Genomic DNA, 13156 nt, shown 5'->3' with positions numbered 1-13156 from the left:
GCGTTACATTGTAAGTGTAGACATCAGCTCAAGGTCATACATCATATGACACCAATGCTGCAATGATGTGGATAATGAGCATTATAGAAAGTTATGATAATTTCATATTGAAAATAGCCTATAAGGACTGCTGCTAAGGGGAAACAGTAGATCCAGTGATGGAGCACTGGTGGAGAGTCAGTTCACTGACGCGCAGCCTGTTCATTCTTTGCTTTGTGCATATATCTGAGATTTTGATCGTTCAGCTGTAATGGTATGTGCCTGTTACATAATTTAAGGAGAAACACAACCCTGTCTATAAATAGGGCGCAATAGCTTTCATTAATAAATAAATAACCAAAATGATTGAGTAAATCTATATTTTATAATGTGCTGTACTGCAAGAAAAAAAGAGAGATTATTCACAGACAAGGAGCATTTTTATGTGTAGCAATAATTTTCACCTGGCAATTCCAAATATGCCCTTAAATGAGATAGAATTAATTAATTAATGAGAGATCAAACAGAGAATACGAAAAAGATCTGTGAAGACTGGGGAATTATTGTCAGTCACAATGAACTCTTAGCACTATGCATATTCCAGCTAAATAGTTAAAGGGTACTATTACATAATAATACACTGTATGCTATGTGATGCTGTGCTTGAATTAGTCTTTTGTCATCCACCAGGCACTGCTTGGTTTACTGGTTACCAGGTGCTCTAGTTCTTTATTCTTGTTTTTATTCCTCTGTTTGGATTTCTATTTTAATCTAAGGAGTGAATAATGATCCATCCTTTTATTCTTTTATTTCCCATTTGACACAGTGAAAAAGACATCTTCTTTGGTTAAGAAGAGAGTACTTTCACACGGTGACATACTTGATACACACATATTGTGAAGAATCAAGAGGAGGCAGCAGAGATTGTTGGTTAGGGAATTGACTGAAGGAATAAGCCTTTTCTCCTACGCTGGAGTGGATGGTTTCCAGGTGGCTCGGGGAGCTAAAAGAGAAAGTACTATTTCTTTCAAGAAGTGGAAAGGTGTCTCGGGAGTCAGTTCTCATTTATTTCTCCTTCAGACAGAAAATGAGCACCTTAAACTCTGTATATCCATGGCTACAGATGTGAGCAATGACCTGTCCATGAATTTGTTGCAAAAAGGAAGGAAGGAAGTTGAGAATGTCTGTAGAAATTCACCTGTTATGCATTCATTTCTTCCCAAATGATTGTAAGTAAATCTTTAAATTTCAGTTAAACATCATCCTCAAAATAATAAAGAAACTAAAGCACATTTAAAGAACAGATGATGAATTATCATTTAGCTGTTGTGAAACCTTTTGTAATTCCATTTCAGTATACCAGTAAGTCATGTCAGAGCATCATAATGCCAAGTCCCTGAAATACAATAACTGAACGCAGCCATTCATAAAATTACCAGTTACATGTCTACTTTTCCACTAATGACACAGTCTGTGAAAAGGGCTTTCAGGCAATATCCACTTTACAGTCTGAATGGACAGAGAGGCTGCCACATTTCTTTACTGTCAAATGTTCTTCTTTACACATTTCCCATATATTCAAATCTCCATGTGTGAAAATAGTGCACCTGTAGAGTTACATGATGGCAGGCTACAGTAAGTGGCCACATGGAGCTCAGGCAATCGCTCTCTGAAATTATCTAAAATCGTTGTGGTTTGACCACCATTTCTACGCTTATATGCAACATTCTTGTATGTGTTTCTGCACATGCTGGTGTACACATGTCTGTTTCTGAGTGCTCACATGTGGAAAAGCACTGAGGACGTGTGTGTGTGTTTGTCCCTAATGTTGTATCACATTTTAAATGGACATTGAGTTCACTCATTTGTGGTGTGTGACAGTTGCATGTGTGTGTGTGTGTGTGTGTATGAATGATTGTATGACTGTGCTGTGTTACATGTCGTAACAATATTCATGTTGCCCTCTTGTCCAGGTCACTCTTGAAAAAGAGATTTAAATCTAAACAAAGCTTTTGCCTGCTTAAAAAAAAGGATATGTATTTGTTTATGCATGTATTTGTTCTTGCACAAGATAAACATCATTTAAATGATCTGTCAGGCTCCTCATTATTATTACCTGTATGAAAGACACAAACATAGTGTGCACACTTAACATTTAATGCCTGTACAGCAGTACATGCATACACATTACACACGCACGCGCACAGGCACACACTGGACCCTGCTGATCTTCGCTTGCAGTGTTTGCGTTAGTTCATCGAGTTCTGAATCAACTGCTGGAAGAGTCCGCAGGGCAGTGGTGGAGGTGGCGCTGCGGGGCAATTAGCCTAATGAGTTGCAGGAGCAAATCACACTCAGTGCTGTGCTAACAGTTGCTCAGTGAATATTCATGTGCTGTTGGCTTTGCAGATGCATTAAAAGGCGGCGCTGCGTTGCTGAATACCAATCGTTACATTTCCACCTGTCGCTCGTCTGCTCCCTCAGTGAAGATAACATCCTAATCAGCCTCATTGCTGTGACGCTTTTAAGAACGCAATGCGTACACAAGCCACATGTATTGTTCCATCCAGCTGAATCCTCATGCCTTTTACCAAATAACTCAGATGCATCACAGTAAATGTTTAAGGACAGATTATATCTGACAGTGAAGTGGATCATATTTATACTTTATGTGAAGACAATGTTTTCAATGTTAAATCCTCTTTGTGTGGTATTTCTACGTCATTATAGCATCTTTGAAATTACATTACTATTAAATTACTATTACTATTACTATTTCATAAGTGAGTAAAAAATATACAGTCCCAGTGAGAATCTGTTCTAAGCATTTTGACTGTTGTGTTGCTTTATGTTACCACTAGGGGTTAATTAAGACACAAATTTTCTACATCCCATAATGTTTTTTGTTTTTTTTAATTAGTCAGTGGATTAACTCTCAGAAACCATTCAGAACTGTTAAATACTATATACTTTGTCATTTTTTTTGGTTGTTGTTTTTAATTAGGATTTTCTATCCAGAGACTAGCGCAGTTCGTTCTAACCAACCAGCCGTGTGTATTCTAAACAAAGTCCTGTAGTTTGCATGTTACACATTTAAGGCTATTTTTTCCAAAGAAAAGAGAAGTTGAAATGCTGAATCTTTACTCTGTTACATCGCATATATGACAATGTTAGCCTCCTGAACCTTTATTTTATAAATGTAGCATGGTGAGGACACAAATTACACCCTGTATTTTTCCAACCCAGTTATAGGTCTCAAAAAGTACATTTAAGGGCATGGTAGAGCTGTGCAGACGATTTGAACGTACACAACGCAAAACCATCAGCCTCTCACTCTGCTGTCTCGCATCACCTGCCAAACTACTTCCACCAAGTGATGACCCAAAAGTCTGAACAGCAGCAGAAGGAGTCCAAAATGATCCAGACGTCCTTCTCCACTGCTTCAGCAGCTCTCTGCTTTGGTGATGAGGGGCAAGAAAAAGTGAATTCTCCATAAAGCAAGCACCTTATTGTTGGACTGACTGACTGATTTCTAATAACACAGAAGAGGCGCAGCTGGGATGTGGTTAAGCAGCAAGTGTTTTGTACTATTTGCAGTTGTAGGCTAAGGTGGAAATTTGTCCCTCTGCTGGGCCCAGAGGAGGAGGAGGAGAGGAGGGACCAAGACACAGAACCATGAAGACCCTTGTTTGTACAAAGTTGCTGTGATTGAACAGTTCCATGTTAGTTAACTCTGATTGGTTGTTTAATTGCGACCGAGTCCAGCTAAAAAAACAAAAAAACAAAACAAACAAACAAAACAAAAACAAATAGAGAAAATTGGGCGCACCCAGACACATTTTTAAAAGAGACTCCTTTAAAAAAAAAAAAAAATGAAATGCAGTAGTTAAAGTTTGTTATTTAAACCAAAATTATAGTGAAATAACATCACCTACTGTAGCCGGAAGGCAGAAGAACAAGCTTAAGAGCACAACACCTGAACACCTGACTGGAATAAAGATCGATGAGAGCAGAGTTTGATTCAAAGCAAAGAAAATGACCCGCAGGACAAAGCAGAGTGGCTGAAAATTCTCTTTTACTTTAAACATGGTGTTTTCATCAGCTGTTATATAACAAAATTTGCAGCTTTAAGAGTTTTCATCCCTTGCCACTAGTGTTGTATGCATGTTTGATACTTTTTAAAACTCTTTTTTAAAACTTTTTGCTTTGTTAATGCGTTAATACATAACTTAACACATGACATAAAATACTATCTTCCAAGATTACAATTTTTTTCACATAGTGGAAGTAAAACAAGTCATGGCCCGCCTTTAACAATGTAGTTAATATAATTTTGCTGTGAGCAATAAGATGATAGCGGAATTTCATGGCCCAGCAAAATAGGAAGAATAAAATGTAATTTAATGTCATAGTAAATATAAATGCACACCATTGTCTTTAACATAATAAGCTCATGATTACTGTATGAGCTCCCATTTAGAATGTAATAAAAATGAGTCATACAGCTTCTCGTTCTAAAGGGCATAACGGCAGCTTTCTGAAAACTAGCGGCATGTATCATTATTGTTATTTATTTGGATCCTTGAAGGTGAATTTCTAACAAGGCTGCTGATGCCAGATTCACAGTTCATTACAGTCGCATTTTATGCTGTTTTGTAACTCTGAATTTAGGTTGCATCTTTGCCTTTTTTCAGTCTCTAGCACAACTGCCACCTGTTTCCCTCCTCTCCTCCACCCCGCCTCCATTCCTACAGCTTGTCTCACTCCATGCATTTCTCTCCAGCAGAGAAGGAGGAGGAGACGGTTTCATCATTGGCTGCCACTCACCGGCCGATCCAGCTTGCTGGACAGAACGGACTGTGGCTCAGGCCGGCCAGATGGAGGTGAGATTATCCTCCATTAGATAACATAATAGTGCGGTGGCCTTTATTCAAGCAGATAAGTCAACCAGTCAGCTGTTCCTAAAACCGCTTGTAGGTGATGATGAGGATGATTTTTATGATTCGTTCCATTGCTAAGACTAGCAGCATTAAGGAGTAGAGGCATGTTAATTAGATATATTTTTTCTACTGGTGGTTAATATTGACATAATTTTCCTTTTAGAACATAAAATTAAAGGAATCTATACCATTCAACAATATTACTTTGTTATATTGCTGTTTTCTCAGTCATCTCCCTTAAATGTCCCACCCTAAATCATTAATAACAGTAACGGTCTTTTATCCGGAAATAGGTGTTTACAGGAACAAAATTAGGAACTGGTTTGGATTTTTCTGGGTCCGCCCATGATAAAAGTACAATATGTGCATTCAGAAAACTTGAGGCACTTAAATAAATGTCCACAAAATGGTATGTTGTGCCACATTAATGTAAGATGGCCATTTAGCCTACAAGCAAGCAAACAAACAAACAAACAAAAAAAAACAGGGTAAGCAAACAACTCTTAACAGTGTGAGTAGTGAACTGGGTGGGGACAGATGCAGAGCTGATCCACTGGAGAGCCATAAATTTCTTGATAATGACTCTAAGGAAGTTTTGAAAAAGAAACGAGGATGTAGTCATTGCTCCTGGGGAAATGTCAGGCTGCAGCCAATGAACACAGCAAAAACAATGTTCAGTCAGCTAAGAGGATAAGACCATATTTAACTCAACACTGCCATCTGGAGGCGCTTGGGTGTAAACGCTTCAGCAAGTGATGAAAAACAAGAAGACAGAAGTTAATGCCAATTTTGTTGTTTAAAAGGCCATCTGGCTGCTACATTTAAAGTACAGAAAGAGTCCTCACAGGGAAATGAAGGAAACCATCCTGAACAGTCACTCAGTTTCTGGCTGCAAGCTTTTTTTTTTTTATATATATATATTTTTCCACCCCTTTTTGCTATTTTGAATCTGTGGTGTGAACACAACTGCACAATCACTGACTCATCACCACTTGTTATAAATGGAAAGACTGTTGACTCCATTAAATCCGGCTAAGCAGAACAGAAATATCCTTATTTTCACTAGTAATACTGTCAAAGCACTGCGGGTTAGAAGTCGTGCAGCTGCGAAGGTCTCGCTCTCAGCGGTACATTCAACAAATTCTGAAACCGTATCGGTCCTGTGAAATGTTAAAGTACTAAAATAGAGCAATAATGAATGGAAAAATGAGTCATCAAAGCCCTCTATATAATAGTTTGCTGAGCATATTTATTGCCTTTGACTCAGACAGATTTACTCACAAGTGTAGCACTATACTTTTCTGTACATCTGGGACTGAAGGGATGTCTGTAAATTGTGCTTAGGCCAAGTAAGTACATCAAAAACAGCCTGATACATTTTGAATGCATCATAAATTTGCCAGAAAAACACTGCATGCATATTAGCCAGAAAAAGGGTTTAAATCAGGTCACAGCAACTGTTATTCCAAGAGTCACTGAGGCAGTTTCTGCTCACTTTCTGTACTACTGAACAGTTTTCTGTGGATGTGGCTGAGACAAAGATAGTTAACTTCATGTTAACTTCATTAAAAGTTAAGAAAGTTTTCTCATTTCAGCACCTACTAAAACATATGTGAACCCAACATTTAGGACAATCAGATGGTTGCAGAGGTTTGAATGAGGTCTCGTTTAAAGGGGAAAAACATGTAATTTTGGAATGGATTTCATCTCAGGGCCCAAGAGAGAAAATGTGAGAATATGAGATGTCTCTTAGTGAAACCAGATGTGAGATACTGAAACCAGATACTGTACAGACACAAAAGGTGCGAGAATGTCAACATCCTGCTTGCTTCTACCCACATTGCCCTCAACTGGTTCTGAGATCCCCAGAGCTGTGAAGATGCAAAACTGCAGAATAATTTGAAGGCCTCCAGACACTCACCAGTGTGTGTGTGTGTGTGCATGAAATGAATTGATAAAACAATTCATGACATGTACAAGAAATGTTTTATTTAGAGAGAAAGAAAATCAGTCCCCTTGAAACTACAACTCTGAACACTTTCATAAAAGAACTGACATTGAATTACAGGCATTTTCTTTTGAAATGTATGTACAAAACACATTCAGACAGACAAAGAAGATGCACATATAAACATGTGGCCATATGAGAGTGCAGCCTGCGAGAGCAGACGGCTCCTCTTAGGTTTGCTTGAAATGCAAAGTATCTCCTTGATGTTGAGGTTGCTGGAATAGAAAAAGCATTACATTTTCATTTATGAATTATTCATCCCTCCTAAGTGGGTTATCAGACATTTAAGAAGCCCCCCCCCTTGTGTACGTGTTTTGTGTATGTTAGTGCAAAGAAATCCCAGATGGGGGAAGAAAACATAGACTATAAAACATCTTAACCTTCTGTTTAAATTGCTTGTGTTCTTCCACTTTAAAGCTTTATAAGGAAGTCAATCATTGTACTGTGGGTTGATCAACTCTACACACTCAGAGCAGTTGAGACTTTAGGTTTAAATCCTGTCAAACACAACTGACCTTCAGGATCTGTGATTTCACTGATAAAATGTCAAAGTTAAACAAACACGCAGCAATAATCTCTGCAGAAGTTTGGTCTGTGTTTTTCAGTAAGACCTGTGAGCTGGCATGTTAAAAAAGTTGATTCTTGCGTGGTTCATAATTACACCATAATGGAGGAATCTTGCAATCATGTATTGTGTGGTTAACGATGGCTTCGTTTGACTAAGCTTATGTGCTGGAGGTGCAAACACATCCACAGAGAATTGTCACCTGTCATACATTAAAAACCTTGTTGTAAACCTAGAAGGTCTTCCTGACATATGAAGTCATCAAAATGACTTGTGAATCAAAACATGCAGATTATTCCTTTTGATTGGCAAACCAGCTGTGATTAAACCTCCGCAAGTTGAAAACTGCCATTATGTATCACACACTCTTTTTCCAGCACTCACCAGCAATTTTTCTTGCACACAGCATCCAGCTAGAGGACTGTGGTGCAGTCGCGCTTTAATGGACGTCACTTCTTACAATTATTTGCTTGATGACACAATGTATGTTTTAACACGACGAGGCTGATGACCTTCTTAGACAACTTTAATGTGCACAAGAAGACAGGAACAACAGATGACACATCAAAGCATATGAAGTGAGTCGACTGCAAAACAAAGGCTTAAGAGACGTAAAGGATGCAAACTATAGCAACAACCTATAGAGCCATGTGTGCTCCTAGAAATATACAGAATCTCTCGATCTATTAATTCCGAATATCTTATCAAATCAGTTTGTTTTTGAATATTAGAAACAATGCTGCGATGTGCAAACTGTTTTGTCTTACTGAAAGGCATTAAAACTCAAATGAATTTCAAGAGAATATAATAAAATGATAAGGGTAGCACAGGTGTCCTTTATACATCAAGAATCAGATCACTGCTGCCATGAGCAAATGAGACTTGCGGTTCCTCGGTCCAGGAAAACAAAAAAAAACAAAACAAATAAACAGCACAATATCCCCACTTTCCTTCACCCTTTCTGGGTGGAGAAAGAGAATGAGCTACTATAGTCTTGTGCAGAAGCAAAGAGAGTGTTTCCCATAGTCTTGCAGCTGTAGAATCTGGGGGTGTTTGCCACAAACGGCTCACAACAGCTTTTGGAAAAACTATAACACCTGGTGTTTCCACTGGCTCCAGACTGGGCTTCAGGATTGGCTGAGGGTTGGGTCCTTCTTGGAAAATGACAACATTTTCTCATCTGTGTCCAAATTCTACTGTTCCCATGGGTATCTATTGCGTGAACTAGTTGCTCCCTTCCTTCCTCTTTACATCCTTAAAATCAAAGGACTGTAGAAGGTTGTTTGAGGCTTGACATGGTCCGCACACAAGTTATTTTCACCAGGTTTATTTTACAGTCCTCTCCTTTAAGACATATGAAAGTGGAGCAAAGTGAAGAGAACACTTTAATGAGACAATACACTCCAGCCTGCAGATGGTCAAATCACAATTTAGTGAGAGGTGGAGGCTTATAAAAGAAAAACATAAAAAAAAAATCCTCTTGGTGCTGTTTTAGACAGGAGCTCCCATTATTCTGTAATAACAGTATAATTAGCCAATAATTACCCTAATTACACTGATGTTAATTAGACTGAAATTACAGAAACTGTGGGGCAGTTATTTTAAAGTGTTATTGAATGATACTTTTTTTAGAAGACGGAGATGAGTGCAAAAACCCCATACAGGAGAGCACAGGGGTAAGCAACCAACAGCTGCTGCCCATCCATGGCCAACGCCGAGATGAAGATCTTTGAAGCTGAGAAACTGCACCAGCCAATGATTGCTGCCGTTAGTACAATTCCCAACATGCCCCTGAAGAGGACAAGAACAGAGCAGGAAGTTAGCTTGGATTACCATAACCATTACCTGTATGAAAGCAACACGTATAAAGTTTATTTTAACATACTTGTGACATTCCGATCAAACGTCAAAGATTTAGTTTTACTTTAGCTGAGCTTATGAGGAAATTGTTGATCGTTTTAAAGTTTTCCTGTGAACTCACTGTAAAGAGAAGAGCACTCCAAAGCTGGAGAGGAGGATCATTGGGAGGAGGCAGTATCCCAGCACGCTGGCCACACAGCCGAAGGAGACTCCCGTCATACTCATTAGGTTGAGTAGGCAGTACATGCCGAGGCAGCCGATTGCGCTGATGCCATACACATAGCCAAACTGGATCTTGCCTGACTGGGAATGGAAAGGAAAAAAAAATAAAAAAATAAATCCACACAGTCAGGCATATATGGACTTACACGAGGGCAAATGTACAAATATGTACGTGTCTCTGTCATAAAGTGTGGCAGGTTGTTTTTGCTAATTCAAGTTCTTAACACTGACGTTAACCAAATGATTTACCAGGAGAAGTGTTGCTCCGAAAGCCAAACAGAAAACCATGGGGCCAGCCAGGTCTGTCTCATTCATGATGCTGCCGTCTGCTACCTTCATTGGATGGAGTACCGTCAGAGTCTTCTGCCAGATGTGGTCAAAGTTGATTCCTAATTCTAAGACAGATAAAACATGCAGACATGTTGGATAACAGAAGTGGGATGGAACAAAATAAGGGCACAGAGGTTGTACTGAAACTTCACAAATAGGATAATAATGATGGAATAAAGCATGACAGGGATGCAGTGGCATACAGCATGTGGCACTACTGTGCTACATCAACACTAGGCCTTTAGAAGGTATGTGTTTCATTATCACCTCCATTGTCTATGTGTGGGCTGTTGCTACGGCTCATCAATTGATTGTTTAAGCTACAAAATATTCGAAAAAAATGAAAAATGACTGTCACAACTTTCTTGAGCCTAAAGTGACTTCTTGAAACTGTTGTTTTCTCAGACCAACAGTTTACCAGCCAAAGATATTCTGTTCATATTAATATTCACTGAAACAACAGAGAAAAGCAGCCCAGTACAAACAGATAACAAACACCTCAACAAGTTAATCAGTTAATCAGAACTAGTTACGCTGCATGATAACTAGCTGTGTTGCCCTCCATGAATGTCTACTTGGATGCAATATACTGAGTCATAGTTATTAGTATTCACTCATGGTATGTCTTTCATTGTAAAAAATAAATAAATTCCACTTGTAGCCCTCTTTCTCTAAACGAGCTTGCATGGAAAAGAAGCTGAAGGTTCATCAGCTCCAACGTACACTTCACACAGCAAGTCTCAAGTAGGCTAGAGGAGTAGAGCATCTACTCCACCTACTTCATTTTTTTGGGAAATTTTAGGAAAGAAAAAAAAAATCAACTAATTATATTATTTACATACAGTTTGGATTATAATAAAGACCGTTTATTGGATCCAAATATAATCTACAAAGCATGACTATAAACTGAGTGGGTAATTTGGCATTTACAATCATAAACTTGTGGTGACAACTCAAAATAAAAGTACAGACGGAGACATTAAAAGTTACTAATAGAACTCCATGATGAGGTATGAAATCCGCACAGACAGAGCCCTTTTCAAGAAATTGCAGCTTTAAGTATAATGTACTTAAATGTGAGGATTTCTTTTTCTTTTTACAAATAGGCATGGGGCAAAACTAAATGCACATATGTACGAGCTATATCTCTACAGAGACAGTTTATTTAACATGGTCAGGTTGCCTTAACTGTTTAGCCTCTTGAATCATAGATTTTTACTGCAACAATACAAACGCATACAGTACAAGCAGAAAATAGCTTTACATAATTAAATTGTTGCTATTGTATCTTCAACTTCAAACGAGTATCTTTCCTCATTTATATAAGTGCAGGGCAATACTACTAAAGTTTGGAAAAGTCAGGTCTGCCAACTCTGCAGTGACTTTGTCAGGTAGCCGACATCTCATCTATCAGTCGTCTCTATTCTATCAAAACTTTCTTTCAGCCTCGAGCTCTGCCAGCTACTACAACAGGCGAGTGCAACTTTAATTTCACGCCTTAAGGACAGATACTGGAGACTGACTTCAACAGACAGGCTATAATTGTATATTTTGTAGTATTCCTGTCCTCCTGAATGAGAGATGTTGCAAGAAAGATTAGAGGGGCTGCAGAAGAAGCAAAGAGGCAGCTACAAGTCTTAGCCCCCATGCCGTGGTTCACCCACCTTCTAGCAGTGGCGGCTCATCATCGAAGCTGCTACTATACATGGATTGTGATGAAGATGGAGTGTAGGTCTGTGTGGGCTGGAAGATTTGTCCTGTGTATGGCTGCTGGGGCTGCATCATCCCGGGGGAAGAGTAGCCCATGGGCTGGGAGTAATCATACTGACCGTATTGCCTAGTAAATACAAAATGATAAAGCTCAACAGCATGCTTTAAATGAAGGGAAGTTAAATAATTTCTCAAACTGCCTATTTCTTCACTTACTTGTTGTAGGGGTTGTCAGTATTGCTGTAGCCATAGCCACCCTGGCTTTGGTCATCTACACTGTAGCTGGACTGGTAAAAGTCTGTGTTGAAATTGTCAAACCCTGACATCTCTAACTCTGTTAGAAACACAGGGGCACAACTTATCAGCCAGAAAGATTATTTTGGTGTACAGTAGTAGTCAGTTTTAAAAAGCACAAATTTAAAACGTACATAAGGGCTGTTATATGATATTGAAAACAGTGCAGCAGGCAATCAAGGGGTGAAATCGGGTTAGACGTTGTTAGTCATTCACAAAATATATTTCATGTTACATTTCGAAAACTTATAGGCCATGGTCAAGATGACATTTTGACTAGCGTTGACTAACATTACGTTACCTTTTATATTTAAAAACTAGCTAAGTTAACGTTGACTGAACGCCGAAGAGAGCGGTAGTATTTACTGCACTAATTCGCTACCATTTGTTAGGATAACGGTAAGGTTACCTCCGTGTGATTTCAATACAGCCGCAGGCTAAAGCAGCTAGCTAACGTAGCTTCACAAACAAAAGCCAAGATTAAATTTATATGTCATTAGTTTATAATGCGTCTATCACTACTTACTAACTGTAAGTCATCTTTCAAATGACTGGGCACGACACAGCCACCCAAGAGGAAAAGCTAACCAATTCTTCAAAATTGAGCAGAAGCTAACGCTAACAGTTAATAGTCTTTGGGTGGCTACCGTGCAGTTAACTCTGCAGCTAGTTGGTTTGCTGATGCTAGCTATAACAGCTGTGGAGAGCAGGCATGTAATGCTTCCGTACATACTGCTTCAATATTCCATTTATCTGTTCTTACATATTTTGTTAATAGCATCACAAATGCTAAAACTTACCTGTGTTGTTTGACAAATCTACCCAAAGTCTTGCCAACTCGGTTGCTACGTGTCAGGAGAAAGGTAAATCTTCCGGGATGGTACGTAGCTGACGGGAAGCCGTTAGGGACACTTGCAAAATTGGCCTTTACAGAAAATATGCCGCCCTCTACAGACGACTGGTGGTATTACATCTAAGTTTACGCTAGAACCTAAAAGCTGGGCTAGTGAACGAACGCAAAAAAGGGTAAAAATCATGAATTGTATTTGTAGTACAGTTTCTGGTCGAAATAAATGAAGTGCGAAATGTTTCTGTAATGTCCTGATGCAGAGATCTGAGAAACATCATGAAATCATAAATACTATCATTTTAAAGTTCAAAAGACTCGAAGTTCTTTGACATTCCAGCGCTATGGATTAAACTTATAAAACTTAACAGTTTTATAGTAATGCATATATAATGGAATTA

At 38.8% G+C, this 13156-nt stretch overlaps 1 protein-coding gene across 1 annotated transcript; it reads right to left on the bottom strand.

The window, feature by feature from the left end:
- Positions 1 to 8000: 8000 nt before the first annotated feature.
- On the bottom strand, positions 8001 to 12860 carry yipf5 (Yip1 domain family, member 5). The gene is made up of 6 exons (XM_046411407.1): positions 12709 to 12860; positions 11831 to 11948; positions 11569 to 11741; positions 9824 to 9969; positions 9474 to 9655; positions 8001 to 9283 (listed from the first exon to the last, which is right to left on the bottom strand). Exons 2-6 carry the CDS (start codon positions 11938 to 11940, stop codon positions 9121 to 9123), a joined length of 774 nt encoding a protein of 257 aa, XP_046267363.1. The 5' UTR covers positions 11941 to 11948; positions 12709 to 12860; the 3' UTR covers positions 8001 to 9120.
- Positions 12861 to 13156: the final 296 nt, after the last annotated feature.

The sequence above is a fragment of the Scatophagus argus genome, chromosome 14 (assembly GCF_020382885.2).
Source record: "Scatophagus argus isolate fScaArg1 chromosome 14, fScaArg1.pri, whole genome shotgun sequence".
Lineage (NCBI taxonomy): Eukaryota > Metazoa > Chordata > Actinopteri > Scatophagidae > Scatophagus > Scatophagus argus.
This window is presented reverse-complemented; position numbering and strand designations above follow the sequence as displayed.

Coding starts and splice junctions, on each gene's coding strand:
- yipf5 (XM_046411407.1), bottom strand. CDS start 11,940: ATGTCAGGGTTTGACAATTTCAACACAGACTTTTACCAGTCCAGCTAC. Junction 11,742..11,830: donor ACTGACAACCCCTACAACAA/GTAAGTGAAGAA, acceptor TGTATTTACTAG/GCAATACGGTCAGTATGATT. Junction 9,284..9,473: donor GGAGTGCTCTTCTCTTTACA/GTGAGTTCACAG, acceptor TGTCCTCTTCAG/GGGCATGTTGGGAATTGTAC.